Source organism: Mauremys mutica, chromosome 1 (assembly GCF_020497125.1).
Source record: "Mauremys mutica isolate MM-2020 ecotype Southern chromosome 1, ASM2049712v1, whole genome shotgun sequence".
Taxonomy (NCBI): domain Eukaryota; kingdom Metazoa; phylum Chordata; order Testudines; family Geoemydidae; genus Mauremys; species Mauremys mutica.
This window is the reverse complement of record NC_059072.1, coordinates 244,285,472-244,301,565: the sequence shown is the minus strand read 5'-3', so window position 1 is coordinate 244,301,565 and position 16,094 is coordinate 244,285,472. Positions and strand designations below refer to the sequence as shown.

Genomic DNA, 16,094 nt, shown 5'->3' with positions numbered 1-16,094 from the left:
TGGCCATTATTAAATCAATTGTTGAGTGGAATAGACCATTTGCTTGCCCCCTCAACATGCATTGGGTATGGTCAGTGCAGTTTCTGACTGTGAGTAAAAAGGCCAGCTTCAGTAATGCTTCATATTTGCAACATTGAGAAAGCTGGGGGCCAGGTCTGCCTCAATGTATTTTATTGTACTTTTTATGGCTCATTGTGCCGACTAGTATGCTGATCTGCATACAGTGTACTTACCACCAGTATTGGTAATACTTTGGCATTCTGCTAGGGAACAGGCCAGCTTACTTGTTTCTGAATGTGCTGCTGCATGCAGAATTGTTAGTGTTTTAAAAGATGAGTGATGACTTTCTGGCATGCAGCTTACTAGACTGGAGTCTTGGTATCTAGAAGCCTCAGCAGTGCTTGCACTGGGATGCGAGGTTTCCTTGCTCTTTGGTCTTGATGTTGACTTTTCACTCCTCTTGGACTGTCTCTCAGGGGAATGGGGTCTTTAAGTTAAGTCTGAGTGCCTGAAGTTGCACCATGGTCCTGGCTTACCAGAGCTGGAGATGAGAAAGTCACTGGAGTGCTCTGAGTGGCTGAGCCTGAGGTACAGGGAGTGAATCGGACCCCAGAGGTCCCAGAGAGCACTCTATGGGGAGCAGTTTCAGTCTGTCTTCTTTCAGCTTCCTAGATCTGCTCTTGAAGCTGGAGCAAGCCTTATATTGCCATAGGATGTGGGATGCCTGCTTGGTCTACACTGGGGGCGGGGAGCAATCTAAGTTACACAACTTCAGCTACATGAATAACGTGGATAATGTAGCTGAAGTCGACATACTTAGATCTACTTACCGTGGTGTCTTCACTGTTGTAAGTCAACAGCTGATGCTCCCCCGTCGACTCTGCTTCCGCTTCTCGCTCCGGTGGAGTACCGGAGTCGACGGGAGAGCGCTCGGCGATCGATTTATCGTGTCTATACTAGACGCGATAAATCGACTGCCGCTGGATCAATCGCTGCCCATCGATCCAGTGGGTAACGTAGATAAGCCCTTGGGGAAAAGACCTGTGGCAGGTCTGGCAGGGCTTTAATCCTTGGGGTTTGGGCATAACCTGCTAGGAAAGGCTGCAAACAAACAGGGGCCAAAGGCAAGAAGGCCCTCACCATGAAGGAAAACTAGAGAGGAACCCACGCCTCACAACTGTACTATATAAAAAATACTCAAACTGAAAAACAAACAATAAGTAAGTAATACCAGCTCTCATCTTTACATGAAATGTATGTCTTGTGCGACTAGTACAGGGCCGCATTCTCAGCTGCTCTAAACTGACGTAGCAGCAAAGGAGCTGTGCTGATTTGCACAAACTGAAAATCTGTTCCATGACATTAATAATGTTTATAATGTTTCAAATAATATATGAAGGAGTGTCCATCCTGAACTCATACTCTTTTAAGCTAATGTGGATAAACAGTTTATGAAATCTAAGTGGGGGTGGGGAGTGACAAAACTAACAATTTGTGAGACGGAAGGTAATATCGATTAAAAGACTTATTTTTCAATTTTTGCACTATTCATCTAGTTTATTAACTGTGCTCATCACTGCTAATAAGTGACACAGGAATACATCACAGGAATACATCTGTCCACTGAACAGAATTATTTTCTTTTTTATTGTTTTTAACTGAAGTTTAGACAAAGATTTAGGTAAAGAAGCCTCTCATATTGTACCTGACTACAGACTGAAGAATGCAAAGTTATTCCAGGACAATATTTCCTAAGCCAACACCATCAAAGCTAAGACAACTTTATTCATTTGCTTGTAAGACAGGAAGAAAACATCAATGTGAGTGGAGAAATATCATTTCTGCTTCTGAGTTTCCTCCATGAGAACCATTTAAAAAGAAAAATCAGCCAGAGACAACTTAACAAAAATAATGTGCAACTGATTCCTCCCCACCCCCTTTCCAGGTGGGCTTCTTTTGCTCCTTTTCGGGGGGGAGGGGAGTCTTTTATCTATTACTTCCCTGCTTCAGGCATTTATAGCCATGGCGTTAGCTGACCAATACTGACAAAGTCATCTTCAGGAATGGAAGTGAGAGACTTCTAACTCAATCTGAATGGAGAGACAGGAGTTTTGAACGACTGCCCCAAGAGATGGAGTATTCAATGAACAGATGCACCTTACAAAAGAGAACAATTTTAGCAGTTACTTTTGATAAGCAAGATAAAGCATTCCAAAGTTAAGAAATGCCAGAATTAAAGTTGCCTGTGCAACCTTATTTCAGCTCTCTTGTGTGTATGTATTGTGATACAGTCTTGAATTACATGATCACATACTATTTTTTCCTGTAGACCTGGTACCTCTGTAAGTGCACAAGATGGTCCTGCTCTGGGGATGAATCAGGGCTGTGTAGTGAAGGAGGCTGTTGTCTGTAGGATTCCTGACTCATTTGTTTCAGAAGTTGGAAGCGGTGTAGGGAATGAGGCAGGGGACCAGAAGACGAGAGCCTGGAAGTCAACTGTGTCTTATAGAGAAGGGGCTGCACACTGAAGGTAATTATATGAAATACTCACATGTAACCTCGAAATCTACTTAAGTCATTGTTTGGCTTCTCACATTCAATGACACTGGTGAACTTCAAGGGGTCAAATTCAGAGTCCTGGAATCATAGAAGCGTTAAATATTTAATTTTTTCATTAAGCGTTTAATTTATAAGCATAATTGTTTGGGTTTTTTAAAAACAAAATCCATAATATATTATGGGTGGGCTTTTTAAAAGCACCTCAATCAAAATGACTTAGCAGCACAAGTGTCACTGAAAGTCAATGAGACCTGTGCTTCAAAATTCCTTGGGTGCTTTTGAAAGTCTCCCCTTAAAAGGATGATTTACCACTTCCCAAAGTAAAAGAACACAAGTCTCAAAGGCATGAAAAAACAAAAAGTCAGACTGAGGAGCACATGTATGTTGGGTTGGAGAGGAAAGACCAAATTTGTCTGAGTAGGCTGGAAATATTCAAAGTATCATTACTAGGTTTCAAATGCTTCAAATTTAAACAAAGCAACTACAAGTCTGGAAAGCTATAAGTCAATATATTGTGAATTAGAAAAAAGTTAATTTGAACTTTCTGAAATATAAGCAATATTTCTTAATTGCTTTATACTAGCTCAGATATATTAATCCAATAGAGTAATTAGACACCTACAGAAGGATCCTTTATTTCTCCTAATTAGCACTCAAAACTCTACTTGATACTCTGGCTAATGAGGCTGAAGTTGCTCATTGGACATTTACTAATAGCTAACAGGCTAGGGTGTTGGAGACAGAATGTTCTATCATAGAGCAATTATTTCATTTCATTAATGAAATGAGAAGCTTCCTGTGGATGAGGTATTAAACACAGGGTGGACTGAGTTAAATCAAAGTGTTTTAAATACCCTATCTCGATAATTTAAATCAGCACGCAGCTTGATTTAAATAATTTATTTTAATCTTGTTTTGCATTTGTAGTTTTTATTTATTTTCCTAAAGAAAAGTTCATTCTCATTGGTTGCCAACCATTATAATATGTTGATTTACAACCAAATACAGCATTTACATGGGCTTGAAAGGATTAGATTTTTATCGGTATATATCAGTAAATGTAAATTTCACCATTCCAATGAAAATCTATTTCTACAGATAACAATCACGATTTACAGATAGGAAAAATAAGAAAAATGTTGCTTGAGAACTTATTAGAGTTTGATTTAGGGAGATTTACTTTGTGATATAGTCACATATGATAGTGATAATTTGTATTTTAATGGTTATACAGCTTTAACTTTTTGAATCTCAACATCTGTCATTAAATAATTGTCCAACTCCCCCACCCATAATTTATCAGTTAAGTAAAACTATCTTAAATATATCATACACAAGGGAAAAAAAGTTTAACAAAACATGTTTTGCATTTAAAACTAACTGATTTCTTAAACAAAGGAAATTATTTATTAGGCTATAATTGACTATAAATAGTGAATGAATGGACTGTTTCTGGTCACCAAGGGCTAGATTTTTCAAAAACACGTAGGTGTCTACAGATGCAGATTAAGTGCCTTGTGAGATTTTCAAAATGCCCGCCTATGACTTTGTTACATTTGTGAGAAGCAAGAGAAGAAGCAAGGCTGAGAAGATGGGGTGGAGGACTATTGTGCATCTCAGACGGCCACAGAATCAGGTGACAGAGTTACATTTGTATACAGAATTCAACTTCCAACCAAGAAAAACAAATAAGTAACATGAACAATGGGTAACTGTGAGCTGCCAGGAAGAGCGCTAGTCCACATATCCTTGTAAAGCAAGCATCAAAGAACCTAAGACACAATAGGTAATTTGAGCACATATTGGGAGCCAGATAGCCAAAATATACAGGCTGAGGAGAATTGTTAGTGTTATCTCAAACAGATTGGGCTTTTGAATTTTTTAAGTGTAGTTCATTATGAAAAGTGACTGTAAAAGAGCATTATTGGGTTCCATAGTTATTGTGAATCAATGACTTGTACATCAAATTGGTCAGTTTATGAGTAAAAGTGCCAGCCTCTCACATTCACCTGGAATCCAACAGTTAAATCTGGGTTCTTGCCTTCTCTGTGATATCAGTAGAATCATCGTAATATTCGTCCAGAAGAAAGTAAAGCAATGTGATATTGTGGAAAAATGTCTTAACCCCACGTTGTAAAATACCCCCCGAATGTTGTGAAAACACAATTGAAGAGTTTGTCCTGTTGGACAAATTTAGGTTCCAATCCAGCTATGCACACGAGCATTTACTTAGTTTTACATCACTTCAGAGGAGCTACTCAGGTGCTTAATTACTTAAAATCACTATGTATTACATTTAAATATTTTTTTAAAAAACATTGTTTTCTGAAGTCATTGGAAGTATTCAGATCTCAAGATTCCAGGCCAACATAAGATGAGAATACTGCATAAATTACTCATTCAACCCTTTGGCCATGTGTTCCACTACTACTCCCTTTAACCACCTTCCCAGTGGCGTAGACAACTTTTCAGACAGAACTGAGGGTTCACCAGTGAGAATACTCTTAAAAGTCTTCAAACTGTGAAGTCTGAGGTCTGCTTCCAAACACCTCAGTTGTCCCCTATCTCAGAGTAGTCTCATTCCTACTTCCAGTATTCAAGGGTTCACACCACAAACACACTACCTTGGCAACTAGCACTATCTGGGAACTTCCCATTATATGCCTTAGCCACCAATCAGCAGAGTGCATGAGTTGGGACTAGGTGACGTCCCTCCAAGTCAGACTAAGGCACATTATAGAGAGCAGGCTGGAAATCTTGCACTGCCCATATAATACCCGGTGCGTGGATCAATAGAAAAACTGGTCCACCCGACTGTCAATCCAGCATCATTCACCATAAAAAAATATGTATAGGAGAAAACTGAGTTAATCTCTCTCACATACACCAACCCAGCAACATATGAAAATCACTCAAGATATTTCAGTAAGACACATTATTGTCCTAGCTGCGTATTACATGAAGAGTTAGTGTCACACCATTTTAAAGTCTAGGGGTACATCTAATACAGTGATAAAAGACCCATGGTACAGCTGCAACTGGTCTGGGTCAGCTGACTTGGGCTTGTGGGGCTTGGGTAGTGGGGCTATAAAATTGCAGTGAAGATGTTCAGATTCTGGGGGGTGGGTCTCAGAGCCTGAGCCCAAACATCGACACTGCAATTTTATAGCCCTGCAGCCTAAGCCCTGTGCCCGAGTCAGTTGACCTGGGCTCTGAGACTTAGCGCCGCAGGTTTTTTATCTTAGTGTAGACATACCTTCTGTGTAAACGGAAGGACAAACAATATTTAGGCTGGGTAGGGAAAGATTTTACCTTTCATTATACTACACAATGATGTCACTTTTGAGCACGCTTTAGTTTATTGAGCATACATTTTCATTCAATGCTCTTAAAAAAAGTCTTAATTCCTTTGATAAACGTCTCTCAGGAAATCCTAGAGACACTTAACACCAAAGGCCAAGCTAATCAAATGAAATCTCTCCGTGGCTGCTGAACTCAGCAAACAGAGGATGGTTCCAAAGCTGTGTAGCTACATTAACTTATACAGAAATTGCAAGTTTATGGACTGTATTTCCTTCCTCCCAGGAACACCTGCCAACAAAGCCAACAGCTTTAAAAAAAATCCATTTTACATTAAGAACAAAGTCTATCTAAACAAAGATCCTGTCAAGATCTGAAAGAAGTAATATTAGCAGACTTCCACATCAGCACCACAAAGCATATTTCTTTTGTCCTGCCTGGTGTATAATTTTCCTATATGACTCCTTTTTGGAGCTAAAATTCTACCTTTCACTGCGGCTTGTATACTTGAGTTCTCTTACAATTTCCTTAAAAATATGCCACTATAACCTTTAACCAGCTAGCATCCGGGATAGGGGAAAATCCAATTACAGTAATAGTCTGAGGTAAGCAATTCTGATTTACTGCTAAAGCTCTTTAGCTCATAAATAAATCAGATGGCTTCTTCCTTTCCTTGTGAAATGAAAGTGTAGATACACTGTATTGTATTACAGATGCTGACAGTTTTGACATGAAATTGCCTTTTTGTAAATGAATGAGCAAATACATTAAATACTGCCTGCATGAGGTTGCTTTGGATGCATATAAAGAAGTTACTAAGTTAACACAAGGTTTCATGCTGATCAAAGTTTTGCTCCTTTTTATGCTGCTCCTAATACATCAGCAAGTGAGAGGCAACTGTGTCTATGTTCTTGTATAAGAACAGCAATCTGAAGGTGTTGCTAGGAGAATGAGGCCAAACGAAGACTGCAGTCTACTATCAAAGACTGTAATTCCTAGGCTGTACAAATAAGTATTTTGACTGTATAAGGTTACATTTATATAGTCACATGCAAAAAATCCCCATCAGCCACCCCCTAGTATTTTTCCTCTCACAATGGATTTTATTTTCCACACTTAAAAAACTATTTAATCACAAAAAGGGAGAAGTTGTTTAGCAAGGGATTTATGTGTTCAGATTCATTGAAGCCTGAATACATCGCAAGTCTAGGGTCCCTACAGCAGCGTATATCAGTCTTCATAGTAGTACTCAGCAGTGGTGTTATGTTAGCACCTACATACCCTCAGCTGAGACCAGAGTCCCATTGTGTTAGATGCTTTAATCCACCCTGCTCTGAAGAGCTTACAACCTAAAAAGACTTGGGAGAAAGGAAATATTATTATCCCCATTTTACAGATGGGGAACTAAGACATAGAAGGATCAAATGACTTACCTAGGATCTTGCAGAAAGTCTGAGGCAAAGCCAGAAATTGAACTCAGTTCTCCTAAGACCCAGTTCAGTGCCTTAACCACAGGATCATCCTACAGTACACTATCAACCCGCCGGAGGCTACATCTACACTTTGACTGAGGCATGTGATTCGCAGCTTATCTGCACATACTCGAGGTAGCTCAGGAATAAACAGCAGCATGGCTGTGGCAGCATGGGCAGGGGCAACATTGACCAAGGACAAGTATGGGTATACAAGCTGGGAATCACACCCTCACTCAAAGTGCAGACATAGCATGATACTGCTGGCAACCCTCTAAATTGTCATATCTTAGGAAGCAAAGCCCATTGCCTTGCCAAATGAGACAGTTTTATGTTAAATAATGATGTATATTTATTATTAAAATGTTCTCATTCAGTGGTCTGGTCTGCTCTACTCTACCACATAAAAAAATCAAGTTTGATTTCTGGTCCTAGTCCAGACCCTCCCCAGAATGGCATGAGCTGGCAGGATACTGGAGGAATGTACTCAACCCCTTGTACATGGGGATGGGGGAAAATACACAACTGTGACTTTTCTGGCTACTAGCCAGAGCATCTGGTGTTAATTGGTGTTATTTCAGTCCTCTCCTTGAAGGATAATAGCTGTGATGGAGGCTTTAAGATTTTTTTTGGGGGGGGGGAGATATGCAAGTAGTCAAAACTCTAATTCAAAAGTTCACAAAAATAACAAAAACATATTCAGTGTTGATATATTTGCCCACGTTATTATTGCCTTATACAGTAAGCTACTTCATATACTATCTAAAATTAATCTAGCATTTTATTAATGTGCAGTCTGAATTACATAATGATGTTATTTATCCAAAACATGCAGAATGCACTCTTAGCACTTGTTTATATATTAAAGTAGTGATCATTTTAAAATGTCTAAACAACATTAGCATTAGCAACAGAATTTATCTATGCTGCTAGTTCACAAGGGAAAAAAAAGCAGTTTGATCTATGGTATTTGAGGGGGTGGGGGACCAAACAGTAAATCAGAATTTAACAGTTTTGTTTTCCTCATTGACTACTACTATAACTAGATTCTTTTTCAGGCAATGTTTGTTTAAAGAGAACAAGGATGTATAGTTTCACAAGCCAAAAACACTTGGGGCCAGATCTAATGGAAAATATTATGAGTGATCTGAGCAATATTCAATATGCAGGAAAATTTGATGTTCCTGAGAAGTACTCCACCATTCCTAAGTAGCAATTTGGTGAAAAGATCTTAGCCAGACATGGGACAATCCACTAACCAAGAAGTTGACACACGTAGAATGTTTATGAGCATTTTTTTCATATACTCCTATGCATCGGTGAGGTCTTGAGCAGAACATTAAATATTACACAGCTGCCAGAGAGATGTGAACAAGACAGATGGCTGAGTACAAACTTATTGTTTTGTATGGCAAGTGAGAGGATAAGCAATGTTCAAATAACCAAGTCCAGAGTAGTGAGCTAGTGAAGAGCTTCTGAAGTGCTTTGGTGTAGTGAGTACTCTATTTATTTAGCATGTGCATAGTCATCTAGCCAAGTGATGGCATCTTCAGTGGTGTGATACAGTTCTTCTAGGCCACTGCTGAACCTAGTTAGCAGGCATTCATGGACAATGTGCGTCATTGTCTGTGTTGTGCTACAGCTAAACAAAGAGCTGTCACGAAGGCCCCAGCGATACTGGTTGGTTGCACAGAGATCTTGCCCAGTCCGGAAGCTGTTCAACAGGGACCATTGGTGATGGGGCAGGTCAAAACCAGGCAGGCAAATTGTGGGGTCAGTGACCAGGGACTGGTTGGGGATTATAACATATATCCATTCCTCTCACCAGAATGTTTCCGCCCCAACATCCTGGTGTGGCGGATGAGACCATAATGGGCGATGTGGTGGCAAATGTGCAGCTGGTGGTTTTAAAAGGTCATTGAGTAGCGGCAGGCTTGAGTTGGCACGTAGTTTCTCCAGTAACTTGCCAGTGGCAACCTCTCGTCTGATATGAGGAAGAGCAATATTGCTCCGAACTGGGAGTCCTGGGAGTGGAGTCACACGCAGGGTGCTGGAGATGATACGCACGGCGGCATGTAACTGCTTATCTGCTAGTTTTGTGTGTGACGATTGGCTCCATACTGGTGCGCAGTACTCCGCCACTGAATATGAGGTGGCAAGAGCTGACATTCGCAGAGTTGGAGCACAAGCACCCCATGAAGAACCTGCCAGTTTGCTAAGAAGATTGTTGCTCATCTTAACTTTAGCTGCTGTCTTCTTCAGGTGGGCATGGTAACTCAGTGGGTGGTCTAAGGTCACACCTAGATAGACCAGTTCTACTTCATGCTTCATCTTCTGACCATTCAGATCAGTTCTCGGGTTGCATTGGCGTGATGAAGATGGAACAAACTGGAGACTGTTTTTATGACACTTGGCCGGAGGCGCCAAGTCTTACAGTAGTCAGCTAACTTTGTCATGTCCCGGTTTAAGATGGCATCAAGCTTGTGGAACGTCTGGGCCTGGATACCGCAACAGATGTTGCCTGTGTAAATGAACTTTCATGACTCCATTGTTGGCAGGTCATTGATGTAAAGGTTGAACAGGGTTGCTAAAAGCACAGAGCCCTGGGGTAGCCCATTGCTCTGCCATCTCCAAGCACTCATCTTCTCCCCCATATGGACTCTGAACTGCCTATCATGGAGGAATAGTTCGACACCTCTAACCCAAGGTAGCAGAACCTGTGATACCTTCACGAGCAGCTCAGTGTGCCATACCGTATCGTACGCCACCGTTAGATCAATGAAAACAGCGCCTGTTTTCAAGTTTGTCTGGAAGCCATTTTCAACAAATGTGGTCAGCGTGAGTACTTGGTCATATGTGCTATGGCCTCGGCCAAAGCTGGCTTGGTTAGGGCTCAAAATTCTCTCCACGTCAGGTAATATGCGCTATAGGACCAGGTGCTCCAGTGCCTTGAAGCACACCAACAATAAAGATATGGGACGATAGCTTGATGCTTGATTTGGATCCTTTCCAGGCTTTAGGAGGCCAATGACTTTTGCGGTGAGCCATATCTTCGGTAGCCTCCTTTCACTGATGACCCTGGTGAAGAATTTAACAAGTCAAAGCCGAGCACGGTGGCCAAGGTTTTTTAGGAATTCTGGAGATATGTTGTCATAGCCCACAGCTGTTCCACACTTGATGCTACCCGGTGTCTGTTCCAGCTCTGTTACAGTGAATAGTTCTAGGCAGCTTCTGATCTGATATACACGTTTAAACACACACCATTTGTTCCTTACTTGTCTTCGCACCTAAAGGAGACTAACACTGTAAGGCGGTAGTTATGAGGAAAAAGAGCATTTCATGGTTGAAGTCGCTTCCCAAATATGGATCCAGAACTTGACTGAAGGTTAAGAATATGGAGACCATAGCTACCAAAGGCCAGACAGTGGAATGGAGTAACTGGTTTATACTTAACAAGAACCAACCCAAACATTAGCCCAACCTTTGAATAAAATCAGAGACCAAAGCTTTAGTGTTTGAAAAAGTTGTGTGTGCAACATGGGCTGTTACCTTATGAACTTTTACTAGTTTCATCTTCACAACCCCTCCAAGAGGATACACTGATATTCTTCCATACCTTGTCCATGTCCTCATAACTCCCCAGTAGTCCATGCTCTCCTCACCTTTGCTTGATACTGTTGCTTAACACCTCTCCCAGTCTTTCTGCTGGCTGTCAAAATTGCTAAATTAAAATCTCACATGCTTTGTGCTATGCAGTACAGAGTGCACAGAATTTTAATTTGACAGCACTAAGGCCTAAGAAAGCTTCCAAAAATAAAGGGGCCTGCTGCTGCTGCTGCCACCACAGCCTCCTAGGGTGTGTCTTCACAGCCTGTGGCAGCAAGCCTCCCAGCCTGGGTCGAGAGACTTGGGCTTGTGGGGCTCACACTAGTGGCTCTAAATGTAACTGCAGACTGTGCTTGGAATTTGCAGCTTGGGCTGGAGCTCAGGCTCTGTAGCCTTGGGAGATGGGTGGGCTTCAGGGCTCAAGCTCCACCCTGAGCCATAGCTTCAAAGCAATGTCTACACAGCTATTTTTAGAGTGCTAACTCGAGTATGCTGACTTGGACCGGGAAGCTCCTGCAAGCTGTGTAGACATATGCTTAATAGTCAGGGGTGAGGGCTGCTCAGACTACTCATGAGTAGAACTGTTGCTGGGAAAAGAAAAGAAAAGAAAAGCAGGAAGCAGGGAAAGTGCATTGTTAAGCCTCCTCCTCATCTCTTAAACCAAGCTGCTGGCAAGAGGGGAGCCCTTGGGCATACTCTCTCCCCTCCCACAAAGATCTGCCAAAAGGAAAGGGAAGGAGAGAAGAAAGGGAGGAAGAAGGGTCTCTGCCCTCCCATGAAGAGGATCAGTCAGAGGGTAGGGGTGCAACTCTTCCATGTATTTATGTTTCTCTGATCTTACATGAGTTCTCTTGGAAATTGTAAGATAGGCTCTTTCTTTGGGGCTGGCACACAGCTCTCTTGCTCTCTCTTTGCTGCACAATTTTAAAATGGAACTCCAGAGCCCCAACAGCACAAAGCAGCGACAGGTGATGGAAATGTCCTTTATAAATAGTAAATTCTGAGATTAATGGGCTACCAGATGTGAATAGTGAAGCTAGATGTACCTATTGCATTTCCATCTCAGAAATGCAATTTAGATAAAAGAGTTTATCTCACGACATTATACAGAAGAAGTGTTTATATAGGATGATTCTAATCTTATTTTTCAAATGGGTGAAATCTGTAACCTGCAGGGAGCCTCTGCTTCTGTGAGATTCCAGTTCTCGCTGTTGGAGAAAACAGAACAGTTCTAATATGGATAATGAAAATGCAGCATTAGATTTGACTATTACAGGATACCATTAGTGATGACACCGCTGTTACATTTGTGTCAGTCTTTCCATTATAGTCTCTAATTTCTAGGTTATATAACTAAGTGATAACAATGCTCTCCAAACCAGAAACTGGCATGAAGTCTTAGCCTGGAATCATATTTTTTTTAACATCATCCATTATCACATAATACCAGAGCCAAGTACCTCTATGATAGCTCTGCTGAGGGAGGAGCAGGGGAGATGGGAGGATTAACAATAAATCTATGATTAATAACTCTGTAGTTGACATACACCATATAGGAGAGAGTTGGGGAACTTGAGAACCACTCTGGGTAAGTTAACATTTCTGCGATGCTGTTGTCCGGACCTAGCTAAGTGTCTGTTTTACTAATTAACATGAGTTCCTTGTTGGGTAAATGTTGACAAGCCCACGAGCCATGCTTTAGAAACATAACCTCTCTGCTGCCTCCCCTACCTTTTTGGAGGAGAAATGGAGCCTGTGAAGCCCTGTTGTGGTTCCATGAAATAGAGGTGGTCCCATGCTGCTGAGCTTACCTCTGTGGAGTGGGAGGAGCCCTTGCCATTGCCCCTCCATGTAGGGTGTGGCTATGGAATGGGGGTGGGGCACTAGGGGCAGTGCCATGGGGAGCTGTGTGTCATGCTGCTCCTAGGGCTCCAGAGTGCCTTAGGCCATGCCTACGCTAGTACCGTACCGATGCAGCTGTGCCACTGTAAGATTGCTCATGTAGCCACCCTATGCTGACGGGACAGAGCTCTGCTCTTGACATAATTAAACCACCTCCAATGAGCAGAAGTAGATATCTTGGTGGGAGACCGTTTCCCGCCGACATAGCACTGGGCATACCAATGCTTCTGTCGATGTAACTTATGACACTTGGGAGGGGTCTTTTCATACCCGAGTGACATAAGTTACACCAATAAAAGTGCTAGTGTAGACGTAGCCTTACTCTGGTCCTGAATTAAAAAATGCTCAGTGTTTGATAAGAAAATACCATATTTGGTAACAGATATTATAAAGTGATTTCCCCTTCCCAACAGGCACAGCAATTAGTATCTACGACTAAGGAATAACCAACCACGACATTTGGTTTTGTTAAAGAAAGCCATATTTAAATGATGCAAAACGGCCATGAAACATTGGAGTTGACAGCTCGAACCAGTAACAACCAGGAAAATTTAAAGAAAAGGCCAAAAAACTTGCTCTAAACTTGCTTTAAATTTAAAAATTTACTCCTTTTGTAGCAGAAAATTAATTTAACATTTTTTCCCCAGATCTGAAATGTTTAATTTTTCCATCTGAAAAACTGTAATGTAGAGGTGCCAAACTGACCTCCTGGAGAATGAAGTCTCCTATTTCTCCACAGAGCAGATATATACATGCGCAGTAGCATTACACATCCACCCCCCTCTCCCCCTCTCCCTAGCTTTACCCCTGCACCTTGACCCTGGGCTGAAGGAACCACCTTTAGGAACACAAGGGTATTTCAATCTCCATGAGTAGGATTTTCAATCCTGGATACTTTAAGTTAGGCCCCATAACCCATATTTGAGCACAAAAGTAAAGGTGGCCTATGTCAACTGGAGATGCCAAGTGCTCAGCGCCTTTGAAAAAAAACCACACCATTTATTTAGGTGCCTCAGGTTAGATGCCCAAGTTTGAAAATTTTGACCTATATCTACTCAAATCCTTAGCCTCTGGAATGAGACTGCCAATAAATCTTGACAGTAAGAATAGCAATGTGGACACTTACACACTGGAAACTAGAATGAGATAATCAACTCATTTCACATCGACCACACAGGAACTGAACTATTCTTTAATCATTTGCATAACTTCCCCCTGCCACTGCAAAAGTAATCACGAGACAAAAATGCAAATGTAGTGAAGGAGTGAAAAAGTGCTAAACTATTATATTAACAAAAAATTCTAAATGTAAACAGATTTATAATCCTTCCACTTGCTAAGGACCCACTTTAAATTTTATACTCAATAAGATGTTCTATTTGTTGCTGTTTTACTTTGTCTTGCTAGTTGCTATATCATCTTGTTAGAAATATATTTTTGTAATTAGAGACATCAACAATTTTCTCAGAAGGTGTCTCTGAACACAGCATTACCTGAAAGGATATGGTACAGCAGTACGAATGGTGTGCTTTTCACCCTGTTTCAACTTTTAAAAAATACATTTGTGTTGCTTTGGAAGGTTTTACTTCTACTGACATGGTGAAAATTAAAAGCCTGCCTTTGAACTGTGGTTTTGAATGGGCTTGACGTGTTAGCATTTTGCGTTGCATAACAAAAAGCCTATATAATACAGTGTGACATGTCAAGTTTGGGAATTCTGAAAAAGACTTGTTTCACTGAAAGCTTAAACTAAAAACTGACTTTTTTTTTTAGCTGAACTACATTGCAGTACAGAAGATACAAAATGAGGAAGTTGGTTTCTCTTTTTTGCTTGTTGTGGTTTTTTTTAAAACTCTCTTTTCCCAATGGTGAATCTAATTTTGGCAATGTGTGTGGGATAGAGCATTAGTCTGCTATTTTAACATTCACATATCTGGAATTTTAAAGTAACTTTACTTAGCTCCATGAACTTTTTTTTTTTAAAAAGGAGTGCAGGGGGAATTACACCAGAAAGTTGCTAGAAATGTTGTGCGGCCTGCTCATGTCCATCCAAAGTATGTACACCTCTAAATAAGACCAAGCATTATGATTAGTCAATGTCTATCTAATTATTCATTATAATTTAGTATTTTTACTAGTCCTTTCAGATAGGTACACATAGAGCTAGATTGAGGCTGGCCCTCTATGGATGGATGGAGTGGGCAGGAAAAGGAAAGGGAAGCAAGGATCCTTCTTTTACCCTCCTTGTCCCTTAATGGGGTTCAGCCACAATCTCTCAGGGCTAGTCAATATTATAAAGGCTATCCCCTTTGTGGAAACACAGCTTATACCAGCAAAAGGAGTTCTTTTGCCACTACAGTTAAACTTTCTCCCCAAATAAAAAACTATACTGGCAAAAGCACTCCTTGTGCTGGTATAGGCTGTGGCTATATTGGGAGTTTTGCTGGCAAAGTTATGTTGGTTAGGGGTGTGATTTCCCCCCCCACATCCTGACACAGCTACGCTCGCAAAACTTTGTAGTGTAGACCTGACCTCAAACATACAGCTAGTGCACTGGCTTAACTTTAGGAGTTACTTTAAACTGGTTTAGTTAAACCAATGCAGAAGGCTATGTGTGGATGCTCTTATTTAGGTTTAGACCATGTTTATTTCCAGTTTAGCTTAAGTTGATTAGGACTTGCAAATTGATTTTTTTACTGACTTAAGTTAAATTGAAACAGGAAAGTTTGAATCTGAAGTGTCCAAAATAAACCAAAATAAACGTGCCTCCACACAGGAATTTTCACTGTTTTAGCAGAACCACTTCATCTAAATCTATTTAATCAAACCAGTACACAACTGTGTGTAGACAAGGCCCAGCTCTTCAGAAAGAAAGAGGGCAGGGGTTAAGACATGATCCTCCACTGTCCAGGAATGAAGAGGAATACAGTCCAGCTTTTCAAAGGGTGGTGCTGCTGCTGCTCCAATATGCACTCCCCCCAGAGCCTTGTCCTGGGGCTCCTGCTGAATTGATGCTCTCCACCTATGTCCCACAACATGGCCAGTGGTTTTATGAACCATAATCTGGTGAACAACATCTAAAAGAGCCTTTGTGGATTTTGTTAGGAACACTCTAAATACAAATATTTGGGTTGTTTCATTCTGCAGTGCATTAAGACTGTAAATGTTTTTCATGAGTCTAGATTAATACTAGCAAAATATTCTAAATCATCCTTATGAAACCTGAAAGGAAGGATTGATTCCTGTAATGAAGGC

At 40.9% G+C, this 16,094-nt stretch overlaps 1 protein-coding gene across 1 annotated transcript in view; it reads right to left on the bottom strand.

The window, feature by feature from the left end:
- Positions 1-16,094, bottom strand: part of ATP10A (ATPase phospholipid transporting 10A (putative)) — a 146,020-nt gene that overhangs the window by 59,313 nt on the left and 70,613 nt on the right. Inside the window, exon 3 of the mRNA XM_045005148.1 lies at positions 2,552-2,637. Coding sequence (XP_044861083.1) covers positions 2,552-2,637 — 86 coding nt within the window. The remainder of the gene's footprint in view (positions 1-2,551; positions 2,638-16,094) is intronic.